This window comes from Pan paniscus, chromosome 11, assembly GCF_029289425.2.
Source record: "Pan paniscus chromosome 11, NHGRI_mPanPan1-v2.0_pri, whole genome shotgun sequence".
Taxonomy (NCBI): domain Eukaryota; kingdom Metazoa; phylum Chordata; class Mammalia; order Primates; family Hominidae; genus Pan; species Pan paniscus.
In genome coordinates this window covers 1,212,263-1,225,343 of record NC_073260.2, presented here as the reverse complement: position 1 = coordinate 1,225,343, position 13,081 = coordinate 1,212,263, and the positions used below count along the sequence as shown (strand labels likewise).

Sequence of the window (13,081 nt, the reverse complement as noted above, 5' to 3'; positions counted from 1 at the left end):
TCTGGTCCAATCCCCTAGTTGTGTAGACAGGGAAACTGAGGTTTTGAGAGGTGACATGGCTTTCCTGAAGTCACTGACAGGCAAGGTTTTGAGGAGATGCTGTAAGGGTGCCCTGGCTTGCTTCACTGTTTTGGTCACGTGCTCATATTTAGGGACATATCAGGGAAAGTAAGCAGCCCCTTGCTAAGGGGAAAGAGCCCTTAGGCTGGGCTTGAACATGACCTGGCTTTTGCCCCATGCCACGTGGTCAGAACAGGTCACAGAGGCCACATTGCAGGCCCATTGGAGCTCTTTCCCTTCCCTTTGCCTCCTTTGCAGATGGGTCCTGTGTCCCTGTTCCACCCTCTGAAGGCCACCGTGGAGCAGACACAGCCGGCTGTGCTCCGAGGAGCCCGGGTTTTCCTTCGACAGAAGAGTTCCACCTCCCTCAGCAATGGCGGGGCCATGTGAGTATCCAGATGTAGGACATAGCTGGACAGGAGGAGGTCCAAAGACAGTAAAGGGGGAAGCAGACATCCCATTTCCTCGACCTCCCTGGCCCTCACTTCCACTGGCCTCTGGGTTCACCAGCTTGGAGGCACCTGAGGGGCATGTCTGCCATCCGACCCTGCACTTGGGCCCTTAGCAACCCTCCAAGGACAGAGAGCCCCCAGGCCACATCTCAGTTCTCAGGGGCTGGCTTTGCTACAGATGCTTGTTGTACTTGCTGCCTGAGAGCAGTCAAGGGCTCTTCCTTTGCTAGGTTTCTGTGGCAGACTTTAAAATCGTTTCCTGTGACATTAGACAGGTGCTTCGTCGAACCCACCTTCCTAACAGCACTTAGACCACCACGTCCCATTCCCAACACACGCACCTGCTTCCCTTTCAGACAAGAGGCCCCTGCCCCTGCTCCTCATCGGCCCTCCGTGCCAGCAGACGCTGAGATTCCACCTCCATCTCCCACCCCTTTCTGTCAATGGCCTTCTACTGCTCTGATCTTTCTAACCCCATAAGGCACTTTTCCTCTCAGATCTCCACTTTGGTACTGATTTCTGAAGCTGTTATATTTTGTAAAGAAATTGGTAAGGTTCTTTTGTATCACTTAACTCTTGCCACAATATTTCCGGGTAACAAATCACCCAGAAGCAGGTGACTTACAAGAACCATCACTTTTCCCCACTGTGGCCCAGAAAAGTGTGCTCCCAAATCTCAGGACCCAGATCCTGGGGGCTGACTCCCGAGCCCCTGGCAGCTCCCCATTCCCACACTGCTTTCAGCATGCTGTTGAAAACCTTCCTTGCATTTAAAGTCCTGATTCTGACTGTATGTGCAGGTGGGAGGAGATAGTGAGGTGTCTGGGGTTTATCTAAGCCAGGCTTTCAGCAGGAAATTGAGCTTCTGTTATTTCTGTGATGGTAGTTTCTACCTAAATCAATTACAACTCCAAGTCAGAGAGCACCCACTCAGACTGGGTCTGGTGAGGGTATTTATTGAGCCATTTAGTGAGCGGGTTGAGCACACCTCTGGCCTTGGACGTGGTGTTATTTCAGGGTTAGCGGTGCATTAGGAGCCAGCTCCAGTTCTCCTAACCACCCCTCCTCTTAGCACCAGCCTGCCACTGCGGCCGCTCTGTGCCTGGCGCCAGCAGGGGCTGCAGTGCCCCAGACAGCATGGAAGGAGAGCTGCTTGCAACTCTCAGAAGACAAAGGATGGGGCTTCTCAGAAGCCCCAGCAACCACCAGTGTGTCCTTCTGCCATCTCTGCGTCCACTGCTGTGGTCAGGGTGTGGTCCATTTAGACTATCAGGCTCCAGTCTGAGCTCAGAGTGATCAGTGCCACTCAACCTGCATGACTAAGAATGTAGTCTTCAGTGTTTCACTGAATGTGAGAATGAGCACTCACCCGAAAACATTCCATGCCAGTTGGGAGACAAGTGATGAGAAATACCAGTGCGGAAGTATCTCTGGGTGGGGCTATTGGGGCAGGCGTATGGGGAGCATGTGTGGGGTGGCCTCCGCCAGAAGGCTGCACCCCAGCAGAGAGCCGAGGGATGGAAGGGCTCATTGTGGCTTGGGGTGGGGGGTCAGAGAAGTAAGGAGGAGCCACCAGCAAGGGACCCCTGAGGGAGGAAGCCCCTAGAGGAGGCAGCCCAAAGAGTCCTGGGCGAGGCCCCCTACCCCCCGTCCCAGCCCGTCCCCTCCATGACAGCTTTGCCCTCATCTGTCCCAGCCTGTCCTCTCCATGACAGCTTCTCTTGCTGTCTGCTGGCATAGGCAGGACTTCTTCAGCTGCTGTCCTAATGCAGGCTGTACACATGCGGCCCCACTCCTTCCCAGGATAGTCCTGTGTGGCAAGGACAACCCCTGCTCCCACTTCACAGATCAGCCTCTTGTCCAGAGGAGCGGGTGACGGACCCAGGCCCCCCTCAGACTTGAGCACTGTGGGCCGTAAGCTGGTGCTCTGCATCCTCTCTGCCACTCTGAATCCCTTCTTGCTCTGACCCTGTTTTGGATCCATGTCCTTTGATGAGGCTTTGCCTGGGTCCAGCGTGCACAGGCCACGTTGGGGCTCTTGTGCCCAAAGGAGGGCTCAGTTCAGTCCAGAACAGGGTGGCCAAACCCCCTGACCTCTGCTGCATGTGGTGGAGACGCCTGGCAGGTTGAAGCACCAGGCTATTGGTAAGGCACCTGCAGTCTCTGACCCTACAGGAATCTGTTTGTCTTCTCTGCCACAGACAAAACCAAGAGAGTGGCATCAAAGAGTCTGTCTCCTGGGGCACTCAAAGGACCCAGGATGCACCCCATGAGGCCAGGCCACCCCTGGAGCGTGGCCACTCCACAGAGATCCCTGTGGGGCGGTCGGGAGCACTGGTGAGCACTCCCGGGGGCTAGTGAGACTGGGTTGGGGGATGTGTGAACAGGGATGGGGGATGTTTGAGACTGGGGTGGGGGACGTGTGAACAGGGATGGGGGATGTTTGAGACTGGGGTGGGGGACGTGTGAACAGGGATGGGGGATTTTGAGACTGGGGTGGGGAACGTGTGAGACTAGGGTGGGGGACATGTGAGACTTGGGTGGGGGATGTGTGAGACCAGGGTGGGGGACGTGTGAGACTGGGGTGGGGGATATGTGAACAGGGATGGGGGGTGTGTGAGACTAGGATGGGGGACGTGTGAACAGCAGTGGGAGTTAGGTGAGACTGAGATGGATTTGGGTGAGACCCCAGTGCCTCATGGAGTGAGTCCGGGGTGGGATCAGATGAGTCCGCGGTGCCTTGTGTGGTGGGACTAGGTGAGTGCTGTATCCACAGGCTGTGGACGTTCAGATGCAGAGCATAACCCGGAGGGGCCCTGATGGGGAGCCCCAGCCTGGGCTGGAGAGCCAGGGTCGAGCGGCCTCCATGCCCCGCCTCGCGGCCGAGACTCAGGTAGGTGGTCTGGGAGGGTCCAGGCCCTGGGCTGGGCAAGTGGGGGGTGGGGAAGTGGGGGTGTGGCTCTGGGCCTCCTACAGGTGAGGAGACCTGGGGTGGAGAGGGCTGAGGTCCATGTGTGGAGCTCTTTGCTGAGGCAGGAGCAGGCACCCCGGGCAGTCCTGTCTGGGCGCCAACAGAGGTGCAGCCTGGATGCCTTCAGCCCCTGAGGCTTCTCCAGAGGGTGGGTCAGGTCCAGTAGAGGACAGCTGTGCCTGTTCTCAGCCTCCTATTAGGGGCCATGGGGCATAGGGGCCCCCACTCTGGCTCAGCCATGTTCTGTTCCTCCTTTCCGGGGCTCTACTCCCTGAGACAACCCCCACTCTCATCCAGAAAATTTCACCGACACCTCAGTCCCCTCTCCCGCCTGTGGTTCTACGGAGGACCCTCCCTGCTCATGGGCAGTCCCTGGACTACTTTTCTACCCAGCTCCTTGCTGGGCTCGCCTCTTTCTGGGACATGCACATTGGATTCAGGAAGAGGAAGCTCTGGCCCCATGTGTTTCCCGGGGGAGGCTCCTTCCACAAGGACACTGGGAGGATCACCCCTCGAAGGCCAATCTGGGAACACTGTGCCCGGACCTCTGAGGCCTCGGAGGGGCTGCAGGGCCTCACCTGCAACATGAGCCTGCTTCAGTTGGCCAAAAGTGACCGGAGCCCCCGTGCCAGCCCTGTCCCTCGGCCGACCTGGGCTGTGGAGCTGTGGATCTGAAGCTTGTCTGTGGCTCGTCTCCCATCCCTCTGCTGTGGCCAGCAAACCCTTTTCCTCTCCTCACTGCCTCTCCTCCCTCTTAGGGTTTTCTCCTCTTCCCACCTGTCCTTCCTCCCTTGTCTCTTTCCCCACCCAGTGGTACCCTCCTGGGTGCTGCCTGATGGGTGGGTGCAGGCTGAGCCTCCCTGCAGCCTGTGCTGGGGCCTCCTCCTTCACACACGTGATGCATTGGCGGCTGTGGGTGAGTTTACCTGGGAGGGCCTACCCCTCCCAGGTGTCTTCACAGGTCCTGATTCTGGCCGTGGAAGCAGCTCGGGAGCCAGTCCACCCCAGACGCACCAGGCGGAGTGATCCCATTGCAGCCAGCAGAGGCGTCTCTGGTTTCCACTCAGGGTTCTTCCAACCAAGCCAGCCACCTCTCTCTTCCTGGCACGACACATGGGATGGGGCGGGGACTCAGGCACTGTCTGCCCCCAGCCTGCCCTCCTGGGCTACCATCTCAGGCCTGGGTCCTTCTGACTGTGAGACCAGGATGGGGGACGTCTGGGCCTGCTGTCTGGCCTGCTCCACCACCCACTTCCATGCCTGCATCCCCGCTGACCCTGGTGCCTCCCCTAGGCCCACTCTCAGTCCTTTGCCCACCCCTGTCCTTTGCCCACAGCCCGTCACAGATGCCAGCCCCATGAAGCGCTCCATCTCCACCCTGGCCCAGCGGCCCCGTGGGACTCATCTTTGCAGCACCACCCCGGACCGCCCACCCCCTAGCCAGGCGTCGCACCACCACCACCACCGCTGCCACCGCCGCAGGGACAGGAAGCAGAGGTCCCTGGAGAAGGGGCCCAGCCTGTCTGCCGATATGGATGGCGGTGCGTGCGGAGGGGCCCGGGGAGTCCTTCAGGGAGCTATGGCCCGAGTCAGGGGGTCCAAGCAGCCCATGGGGGACCCTCTTCCTTTGTGGGCCTCGTGACCCCATAACCAGCCAGAGCAGGGTGGGACTGAGGCCCAGGCCCTAACCCTCACCCTAGCCTCCCCTGGCACCACCTGAATTCTGTCCTGCTGGCCCCGGGGGTCAGGGGTCCCTGCCTTGGGCCTGGCCGTGCTAACTTCTTCTCTTCCCTGGCCAGCACCAAGCAGTGCTGCGGGGCCGGGGCTGCCCCCGGGAGAGGGGCCTACAGGCTGCCGGCGGGAACGAGAGCGCCGGCAGGAGCGGGGCCGGTCCCAGGAGCGGAGGCAGCCCTCATCCTCCTCCTCGGAGAAGCAGCGCTTCTACTCCTGCGACCGCTTTGGGGGCCGTGAGCCCCCGAAGCCCAAGCCCTCCCTCAGCAGCCACCCAACGTCGCCAACAGCTGGCCAGGAGCCAGGACCCCACCCACAGGTAAGAGGAATAGGTGGGGAGGTCAGGGCCCAGCTGCCTCTCCTCGGCCCAGCACCCCTGTCCCACAGGCTCCTGCCTCTCCCCAGGGCCTCGCTGCTGCCCTTTGTCATTCCCAGCAACCCCAAGGGCCGGGCGCTCCCCTCTGTGCCCTGTCCCGGAGCCCACGTCTGCAGCCTACCCCAGCTGTGTTCTCATCAAGCTCCTGCCTGGGTCACCCTGGGACGGTGGTTCTGCGTCCTCATCCACTTTCGGACCTGGGCCCCCAAATACTCACCTCTCTCTCGGTCACTTAACTCTCCTTCCCTGACTGTGGTTGTTGGGCTTTTGTTCTGTCCTTTTCCCTGGCCCCAGCCTGTCCCTTCCCTGCTCTCCCCAACCCCATTCCTGGGCCTGACCCTGACCATCGCCCTCCCCCGCACACAGGTGCCTGTTGCCTCCCTGGCCACCGCAGCCCAGTTCGTCCCCCATTGCCTCCCTCTCTCCTCCCATCCCCCCAGGCACCTGTGTGTGATGTGCTCTGTCTGTTGGTTCGGCTTTTTTTTTTTTTTTTACCTCTGATTTGTTCTGGTCCATTTTCATGTAGGGCAGTGGTTCCGTGAATGGGAGCCCCTTGCTGTCAACATCTGGTGCTAGCACCCCCGGCCGCGGTGGGCGGAGGCAGCTCCCCCAGACGCCCCTGACTCCCCGCCCCAGCATCACCTACAAGACGGCCAACTCCTCACCCATCCACTTCGCCGGGGCTCAGACCAGCCTCCCTGCCTTCTCCCCAGGCCGGCTCAGCCGTGGGCTTTCCGAACACAACGCCCTGCTGCAGAGAGACCCCCTCAGCCAGCCCCTGGCCCCTGGCTCTCGAATTGGCTCTGACCCTTACCTGGGGCAGCGTCTGGACAGTGAGGCCTCTGTCCACGCCCTGCCTGAGGACACGCTCACTTTCGAGGAGGCTGTGGCCACCAACTCGGGCCGCTCCTCCAGGACTTCCTACGTGTCCTCCCTGACCTCCCAGTCTCACCCTCTCCGCCGCGTGCCCAACGGTTACCACTGCACCCTGGGACTCAGCTCGGGTGGCCGAGCACGGCACAGCTACCACCACCCTGACCAAGACCACTGGTGCTAGCTGCACCGTGACCACTCAGACGCCTGCATGCAGCAGGCGTGTGTTCCAGTGGATGAGTTTTATCATCCACACGGGGCAGCAGGCCCTGGGGGGAGGCCTTGCCCACCTTGGTGAGGCTCCTGCGGCCCCTCCCTCCCCCTCCTCCCCTCTTTTACTCTAGACGACGAATAAAGCCCTGTTAGAGGATGCGGCTCTCTCTGTCCCCTTCCTGTCCTGCCTTCCTGGGTCTCGTACCACACACCAGACCCTAAACCGCAGGCTGCTGTGTGTGGCTGAGAAGGACCCAGGAGTCCAAATCCCGTGTCCTGGGACTCAGCATCCAGCATGGGTGCTTGGAGCCGTTGTGAGGAGCTCTGCGTCCTGTGGGGAGCACCCTTCACGTGGCCGTGCGGCACAGAGAAGCAGGGCCCACCTGAAAGTGCGCCGAGACCTCGGGACGGAGGGGATGGGGAGGGGGACACGGTCGTGGCTTGTGCAGCCCGCCAGTGTCAGTGAATGCTCACTCAGACAAGCTCTGTCCTCCCTGGATACCGTCAGCCCCACAGGAACTGAGCTGGAAAGTGTTCTTGCTGTGGTTGTGATTTTTAATTGCAACACCTCTCATTCTTGTCACTTCTATATACTTGATGTAGAAAAAATGGAAAACCAGAAAAATGGGGAAGGAAATGTTCACATAACTTTAAAAAATCAAACCTGTGAAAGAAAGATGTCAGCTTTTTGCCACGTGTCTTTGTGGCTTATGCGAGGAGACTCCCTGTGCAGCCCTGTCCAGTCCAGGTGGACCCTAGACGGCCCCTGGCTCTGCTGCTCTTGACCAAGTGCCTGACCGCCAGGCCCTCACACCCAGGCTCCTGGGCACTGTGGTGTGAGGCGAGGCCTCGGGATCCATCACCGCAGGATGTTGTGAGAAGTACTCGCAATGGCAGCCAGGTAGCAAGCCCTTGCCAGTGGAGAGCACTGGATGTCATGGTGGCAAACAAGGCAGCCATTTGCTGTCCTCCTCCCACGAGTGGAAGGGGTTTCCAAGGAAGCCACAGGGCAGCTGACCACGTGCTTGTGTGAGGCATTTTCAGTCTGTTCTGCATATGATTCTCAGGGCACACTCTGTGGTGTGTGAAATAGGTTTCCTTCCACATACAGCAGAAGAGAGGCAAAGGCTGGTAGGAAGGAGGAAGATATTGGCTGGGGGCTTGGATGTGGGGCCGTCAGGGCAGGAGGGAGGAAGCCCCAGCTGGAATGAAACTCAGAGCAAGTGACCGAGGGAGGACACGGCTCCTGCCACTGAGGCCAGGCACCTGATGCCCAGCACTGTCCTGGCGCCAGACACAGGGAGCAGGCAGTCAAGTGAGGTCTGACCCCCATGGCCACGCTCAGGACAGAAAGACCATGCTCAGGACACTGTCCAAGGTGCACAAGATGCTGGGAGGTCCCTTTTTTTGTGAAGAAAGGGAGCATTTAGAGCAGTTGGTGGTGGTGTGTCCTCCGTGTTCTGAAATTCCAGATGATCTGTGTTGGATTCTTGGCTTCTACCCCATGATTCTCCTCAAAGAAATTGTGTGTGATGCGTGTGTGTGTGTGTGTGTCTGTGTCACAGGAGATGCAGTGCCTGTACAGGTGTGTTCAGTGTGTGGATGTCATTAACCCATAGGGCTATGCAACAAAAGACACATTTAATAGAAGTAAAACACACAAGACCGCTGCCTGGTCTCGGGGTTCAGCATGATTGTGACCAAACCTTTTTATAGAATTTCCTTACCTGAAGGCACAACACTCTGAAACTTTAAAGATAACAGAGTATTTTATTCCAATAGAATAAACCAGGAATCTCAGACTGTGCATGTGATCACTGTGCTCATGTTGCAAAGTAGAAGGATGTGTATTTTGACACTGACGTTTTGTCTCTTGTTCCCCAGCCCCCAGCCCATGTTATCTTGGGTGTCAAATGTGTCCATTCCATGCAGAACCACAGCCATTTCCCCAGGCAGTGTTGGGTCGAGAATCCAGTTTTCTAAACCCACACAGCCTAGCTGGCTTGTCTAGACTCTTCTAGGCATTGGAATTGATGAAAACTACAGGGAGTGGGGAAAGGAGACATTATGTCTTGTTTTCCTGACTTTGGGTTTTGTTTCTCACTGTGTCTTCTCCGGCTATCATATATGTCCCCTGAATCTCATAGTGAGCTGCCAAATTTGAAGTGCATCACCCAGTTGTCTGCATCTGGAACCAGTCAAGCAGTGGCTGTAGTTTGAACAAGTTATGTGTGCATGTAACATATATACATATATACAAGTATGTGCATGATAATGTATATCTTCGTACTTTTTGATACAATGTATTCATTTGTTAATTTTTAATTATATTTGATATAAATCAAAGGTTTGTTGCAAAACTTTATATTTAAGAAGTGTTAAAAAAAAAAAAAAAGTCCCAACCATGCAACACATCTGGGACCTACTTAAAAAGAAATTCTGTGATTGACTAGTTTGCTGCCTGAGTCATATTTATCAGCCAAACTTTGGATTCTGCTATTGTTTCTACAATGACATTTTGTATGAAGCAAAGTCCTTGAATTAAAATAAAAACTTAGCAAAAAATCAAAAACAAAACCCCACCATGCTGCCACTGGTATATGCAAGGGTGTGGGCCTGGGGTGCACTGCTAGGAGGGGTCAGAAGAAAGTGAGAACTGCAGTTTGTTGTTGTTCTTGTTGTTGTTGTTGTTGTTGTTGTTTTTTGACAGAGTCTTGCTCTTGTTGCCCAGGCTGGAGTGCAGTGAGGCAATCTTGGCTCACTGCAACCTCTGCCTCCCGGGTTCAAGTGATTCTCCTGCCTCAGCCTCCCGAGTAGCTGGGATTACAGGTGTACACCACCATGCCCATCTAATTTTTGTATTTTTAGTAGTGACAGGGTTTCACCATGTTGGCCAGGCTGGTCTCGAACTCCTGACCTCAAGTGATCCGCCCACCTCAGCCTCCCAAAGTGCTGGGATTACAGGCGTGAGCCACCATGCCTGGCCTGCAGTTTGTTTTCAATGCAAGTGTGGGATCAGGTTTTGAGAGTGTGGTGAGGATCAAGGGAGGCACTTGGCAGGAGGAGGCAGATTCAACTTCCCTGGGGATCAGGGTTAGGGTTGGTTAAGATTACAGTGGTGGGTTAGGGTTGGGGTTGGGTAGAGGAGGTTCTGGGAGGCTGTGTGAGTTTGGGGCACAGAGCTCCTCTTAAGATGCCCCAATAATCATTCACTCTGCTGTTAAAATGTTAGGATATTGCTAGCTACATGCTGATAAGGACAAAGGGGACATTCTTAAGAGAAACCTGGCACCATAAGTACAGATTAGGGCAGAGAAGGACATTCGAAAGAGATAGGCAGGCACAGTAGGTACAGACATGACCACTGTAGGACCTTCCTGGAGTGGCAGGAAGGAGCCCAGCCCCAGCAGTGGAATCACACTGATCACTGCACATATGTGTCAGCCAACAGTGAGGGGGTCCCACAAGCCTAGGTGGGGCAAGTCAGGGATCTAAGGAAGGAGCAGGAAAACCAGACAAAGAAAAGAGGTGGAGACTTGAGGAATGTGAAGAAGTCCAACATAAAACTCCCTGCTCAGGACCCTGGGGCTGTGTTCCTGCAGATCAGCCCCACTTCTCCCTTGAGGCATACTTATTTTTTCTACAATAAGCTCTTTACACTATATTTCTTTTCAATGAAGTTATCTGCCATCTTTGTACTGCCTCTTGGTGAGAATCTTTCTTTCAAGTTAGACAAGAACTGGGACATCAGGTCTCCCCAGTATTAGCTCCATTTCAGTTTGAATTTGCAGAATTGATAGTGCTGAACAACCTGCACTCCAACTTTAAGTGGTGTAGGAAGAGGCCAGCAGGGTCAGACCCTGAAAACAGACCAGCCACGTCTCCCAGGTGGACACAGCGGGTTCTCCACGAACGTGACTTGGGGATTTAGGGCACTGAGACCGTGCTACCCACCCCCCTTAAAAATCCCTCGTGGCTCCCAGTTGCCCTGAAGGGGAATCAGCACATGCTGGTGGGTGAGAGTTGGGAGCCTGAGTCCAAGTTCCAGCCTGGCCGCTATCGGCTGTGTGACCACTGGCAACTCGCCTAACCTCTCTGGGCCTCACGGGCTCGTTGGAGGATGTGGTGAGAGAATGACTGAGATGAGCTTAGCACAGCGCTGGCCACACTGTCACTGTTCAATGCCGGGTGGCTGTGGCAGCAAGAGGGCCCTGCTGTGTCTCCAGCCGCCAGCAGGGTGCGTGCCGCCACTACACTGGGAGCAAGAGGGCCCTGCAGTGCCCCCGGCCGCCAGCAGGGTGCGTGCCGCCACTACACTGGGAGCAAGAGGGCCCTGCAGTGTCTCCAGCCGCCAGCAGGGTGCATGCCGCCACTACACTGGGAGCAAGAGGGCCCTGCAGTGCCCCCGGCCGCCAGCAGGGTGCGTGCCGCCACTACACTGGGAGCAAGAGGGCCCTGCAGTGCCCCCGGCCGCCAGCAGGGTGCGTGCCGCCACTACACTGGGAGCAAGAGGGCCCTGCAGTGCCCTGGCCGCCAGCAGGGGGCGCAAGGCCATGACCCCGTGAGCAAGAGGGCCCTGCAGTGCCCCCGGCCGCCAGCAGGGGGCGCAAGGCCATGACCCCGTGAGCAAGAGGGCCCTGCAGTGCCCCCGGCCGCCAGCAGGGGGCGCAAGGCCATGACCCCGTGAGCAAGAGGGCCCTGCAGTGCCCCCGGCCGCCAGCAGGGCGTCCACACCGGGCCGAAGCGAGGGTGAAGCCCGCGTTCTCCTCAGCACAGACCCGGGGGGGCACCGCCTCGCTTTGGGAAAACTCGAGGCCATGGTGAGTAAAATCCTTCCTGTTTGCAGCCCTGACTACTGAGGGTTACAGACCAGTAAGCGGGGTCGGTGTGGAACACCGGAAACCAAAAGCCCCTCTGAATCCTGTGCACTGAGGTTCTCCCCACCCAAGGCGAGGCGGGCGCAGCGCGAGGTCCACACCGCAGCCTGGGAACACAAATGGAGCGTTCCTAAGGCAGATATGCCTCCCGAAATACGAATGTGACACTCGCGGTGCTCAGGTAGCAAACACCTGTAATGCTAGTGCACTGCCTCAATACAAAAACGTTGATATAAAACCCCGTGCTCCCCACACGGCCCCGCAGTCCCCGCTCATAATAATCAACACGGACATAATCAAAACAAACGTAGCCTCCAGCTGCTCACAGCTGCTGCTGAGCTGGAGCTGCCTCGGGCTCGGCCTCCACAGTGGAGTTTGTTGTCGTATCTGCTTCACGGACGTGGAATTGACACAGTTGTTTTAAAAAGTAGCTTACTTCCCAATAATTCCATACTTTCAGGAAACTTGCAACGGTAGTGTGGAGTTTTCTTTCTCTTTTCTCTCAGCTTCCTCAGCGGTTGTTGCTGAGCCAGATCTGCATCTCACAGAAAACACCCCAGTGTTTTTCACCCCAAACAGGGACCCCTCCCAGGTAAGCGCCAGGTGACCCCAGCGCAGGAGGCCACGTTTCTACCTGAGGGTCGTGTCCGCAGGCCCGTTTCACTTCGCAGCCACCCCGGCTGGGTGGAAAATGTCTCTTTCCATCTGGGTCCAGTTTTCCTTTTCTGGAGCCTTCGCAGAGTTGAAGAGCAGAGCTGCCCCCAGCCTGGGTCTGCACAGCGGTTCCCCCTGGGCAGATGCAGACGCCGCACTCCAGGTGGGAACTCGCAGCCTCCGGCACTGCTCTGCACAGCGAGTTCCCCGGAGGAGCACAGACCCACCCACACCCCACAGAGACCTCAGGGTGATTGCGACAAAACTCTCCTTTACAAACAAGTCTCATCCCATCACTCTCCTTATTTAACTTTAACGATGGTTTCCCACTGGCCTCAGAACAGGGGTCGCAGAACTGACCTGGCCCCCAGTCCCTGAGCGCTCCCACCTGCTGCCCTCTCCCGCCCAGCCCCGCCCAGCTGCCTGCGTTGCGGCCTCCACCTGCAGGGACACAGCAGGCTCTCGGGGGTCTTGGGAACTCTATGCACATCCAACACCCTCTTATCAAATACTCTTAAGATTCTGTCTACCTAGATCCTTCAAGTCACAGCGGTTATGATGTCTAACAACACAAATGTTCTGACGTGATTTTTTTAGACCAAAAAAAAAAAGTTTGGTAGATCATATGTGAGAATCACCCTTAATTTATAAATCAAGGAAATAGATACATAAAAGCAGAGTCCATATTTGGGATAATCAGTAAAGAAAAATAAAATCTCAACGCAGAATGAAAGGCAGAGGGCACAATTGATCATTGAAATTTCATAAGAGTTTACTGGACAGAATATTACCTTACTATATTCTCCAGCCCTGTGTGTGTGTATGTGTGTGTATATCACACATATACCAGTTGCAAAAAATTTCAGGTTTAAAC

The 13,081-nt window shown here is 56.4% G+C and overlaps 1 protein-coding gene across 12 annotated transcripts in view; it reads left to right on the top strand.

The window, feature by feature from the left end:
* The window catches only part of CACNA1B (calcium voltage-gated channel subunit alpha1 B), a 253,949-nt gene extending 244,690 nt beyond the window's left edge, over window positions 1–9,259 (top strand). For 11 of the 12 annotated variants that reach the window (XM_055117377.2, XM_055117381.2, XM_055117380.2 and 8 more), the window contains 6 exons: window positions 319–446; window positions 2,714–2,849; window positions 3,289–3,405; window positions 4,820–5,024; window positions 5,283–5,533; window positions 6,117–9,259. In XM_055117377.2, the coding sequence (XP_054973352.1) occupies window positions 319–446; window positions 2,714–2,849; window positions 3,289–3,405; window positions 4,820–5,024; window positions 5,283–5,533; window positions 6,117–6,647 (1,368 nt within the window). In that variant the 3' untranslated portion in view covers window positions 6,648–9,259. The other variant, XM_055117385.2, reaches the window with a different exon arrangement.
* Window positions 9,260–13,081: the final 3,822 nt, after the last annotated feature.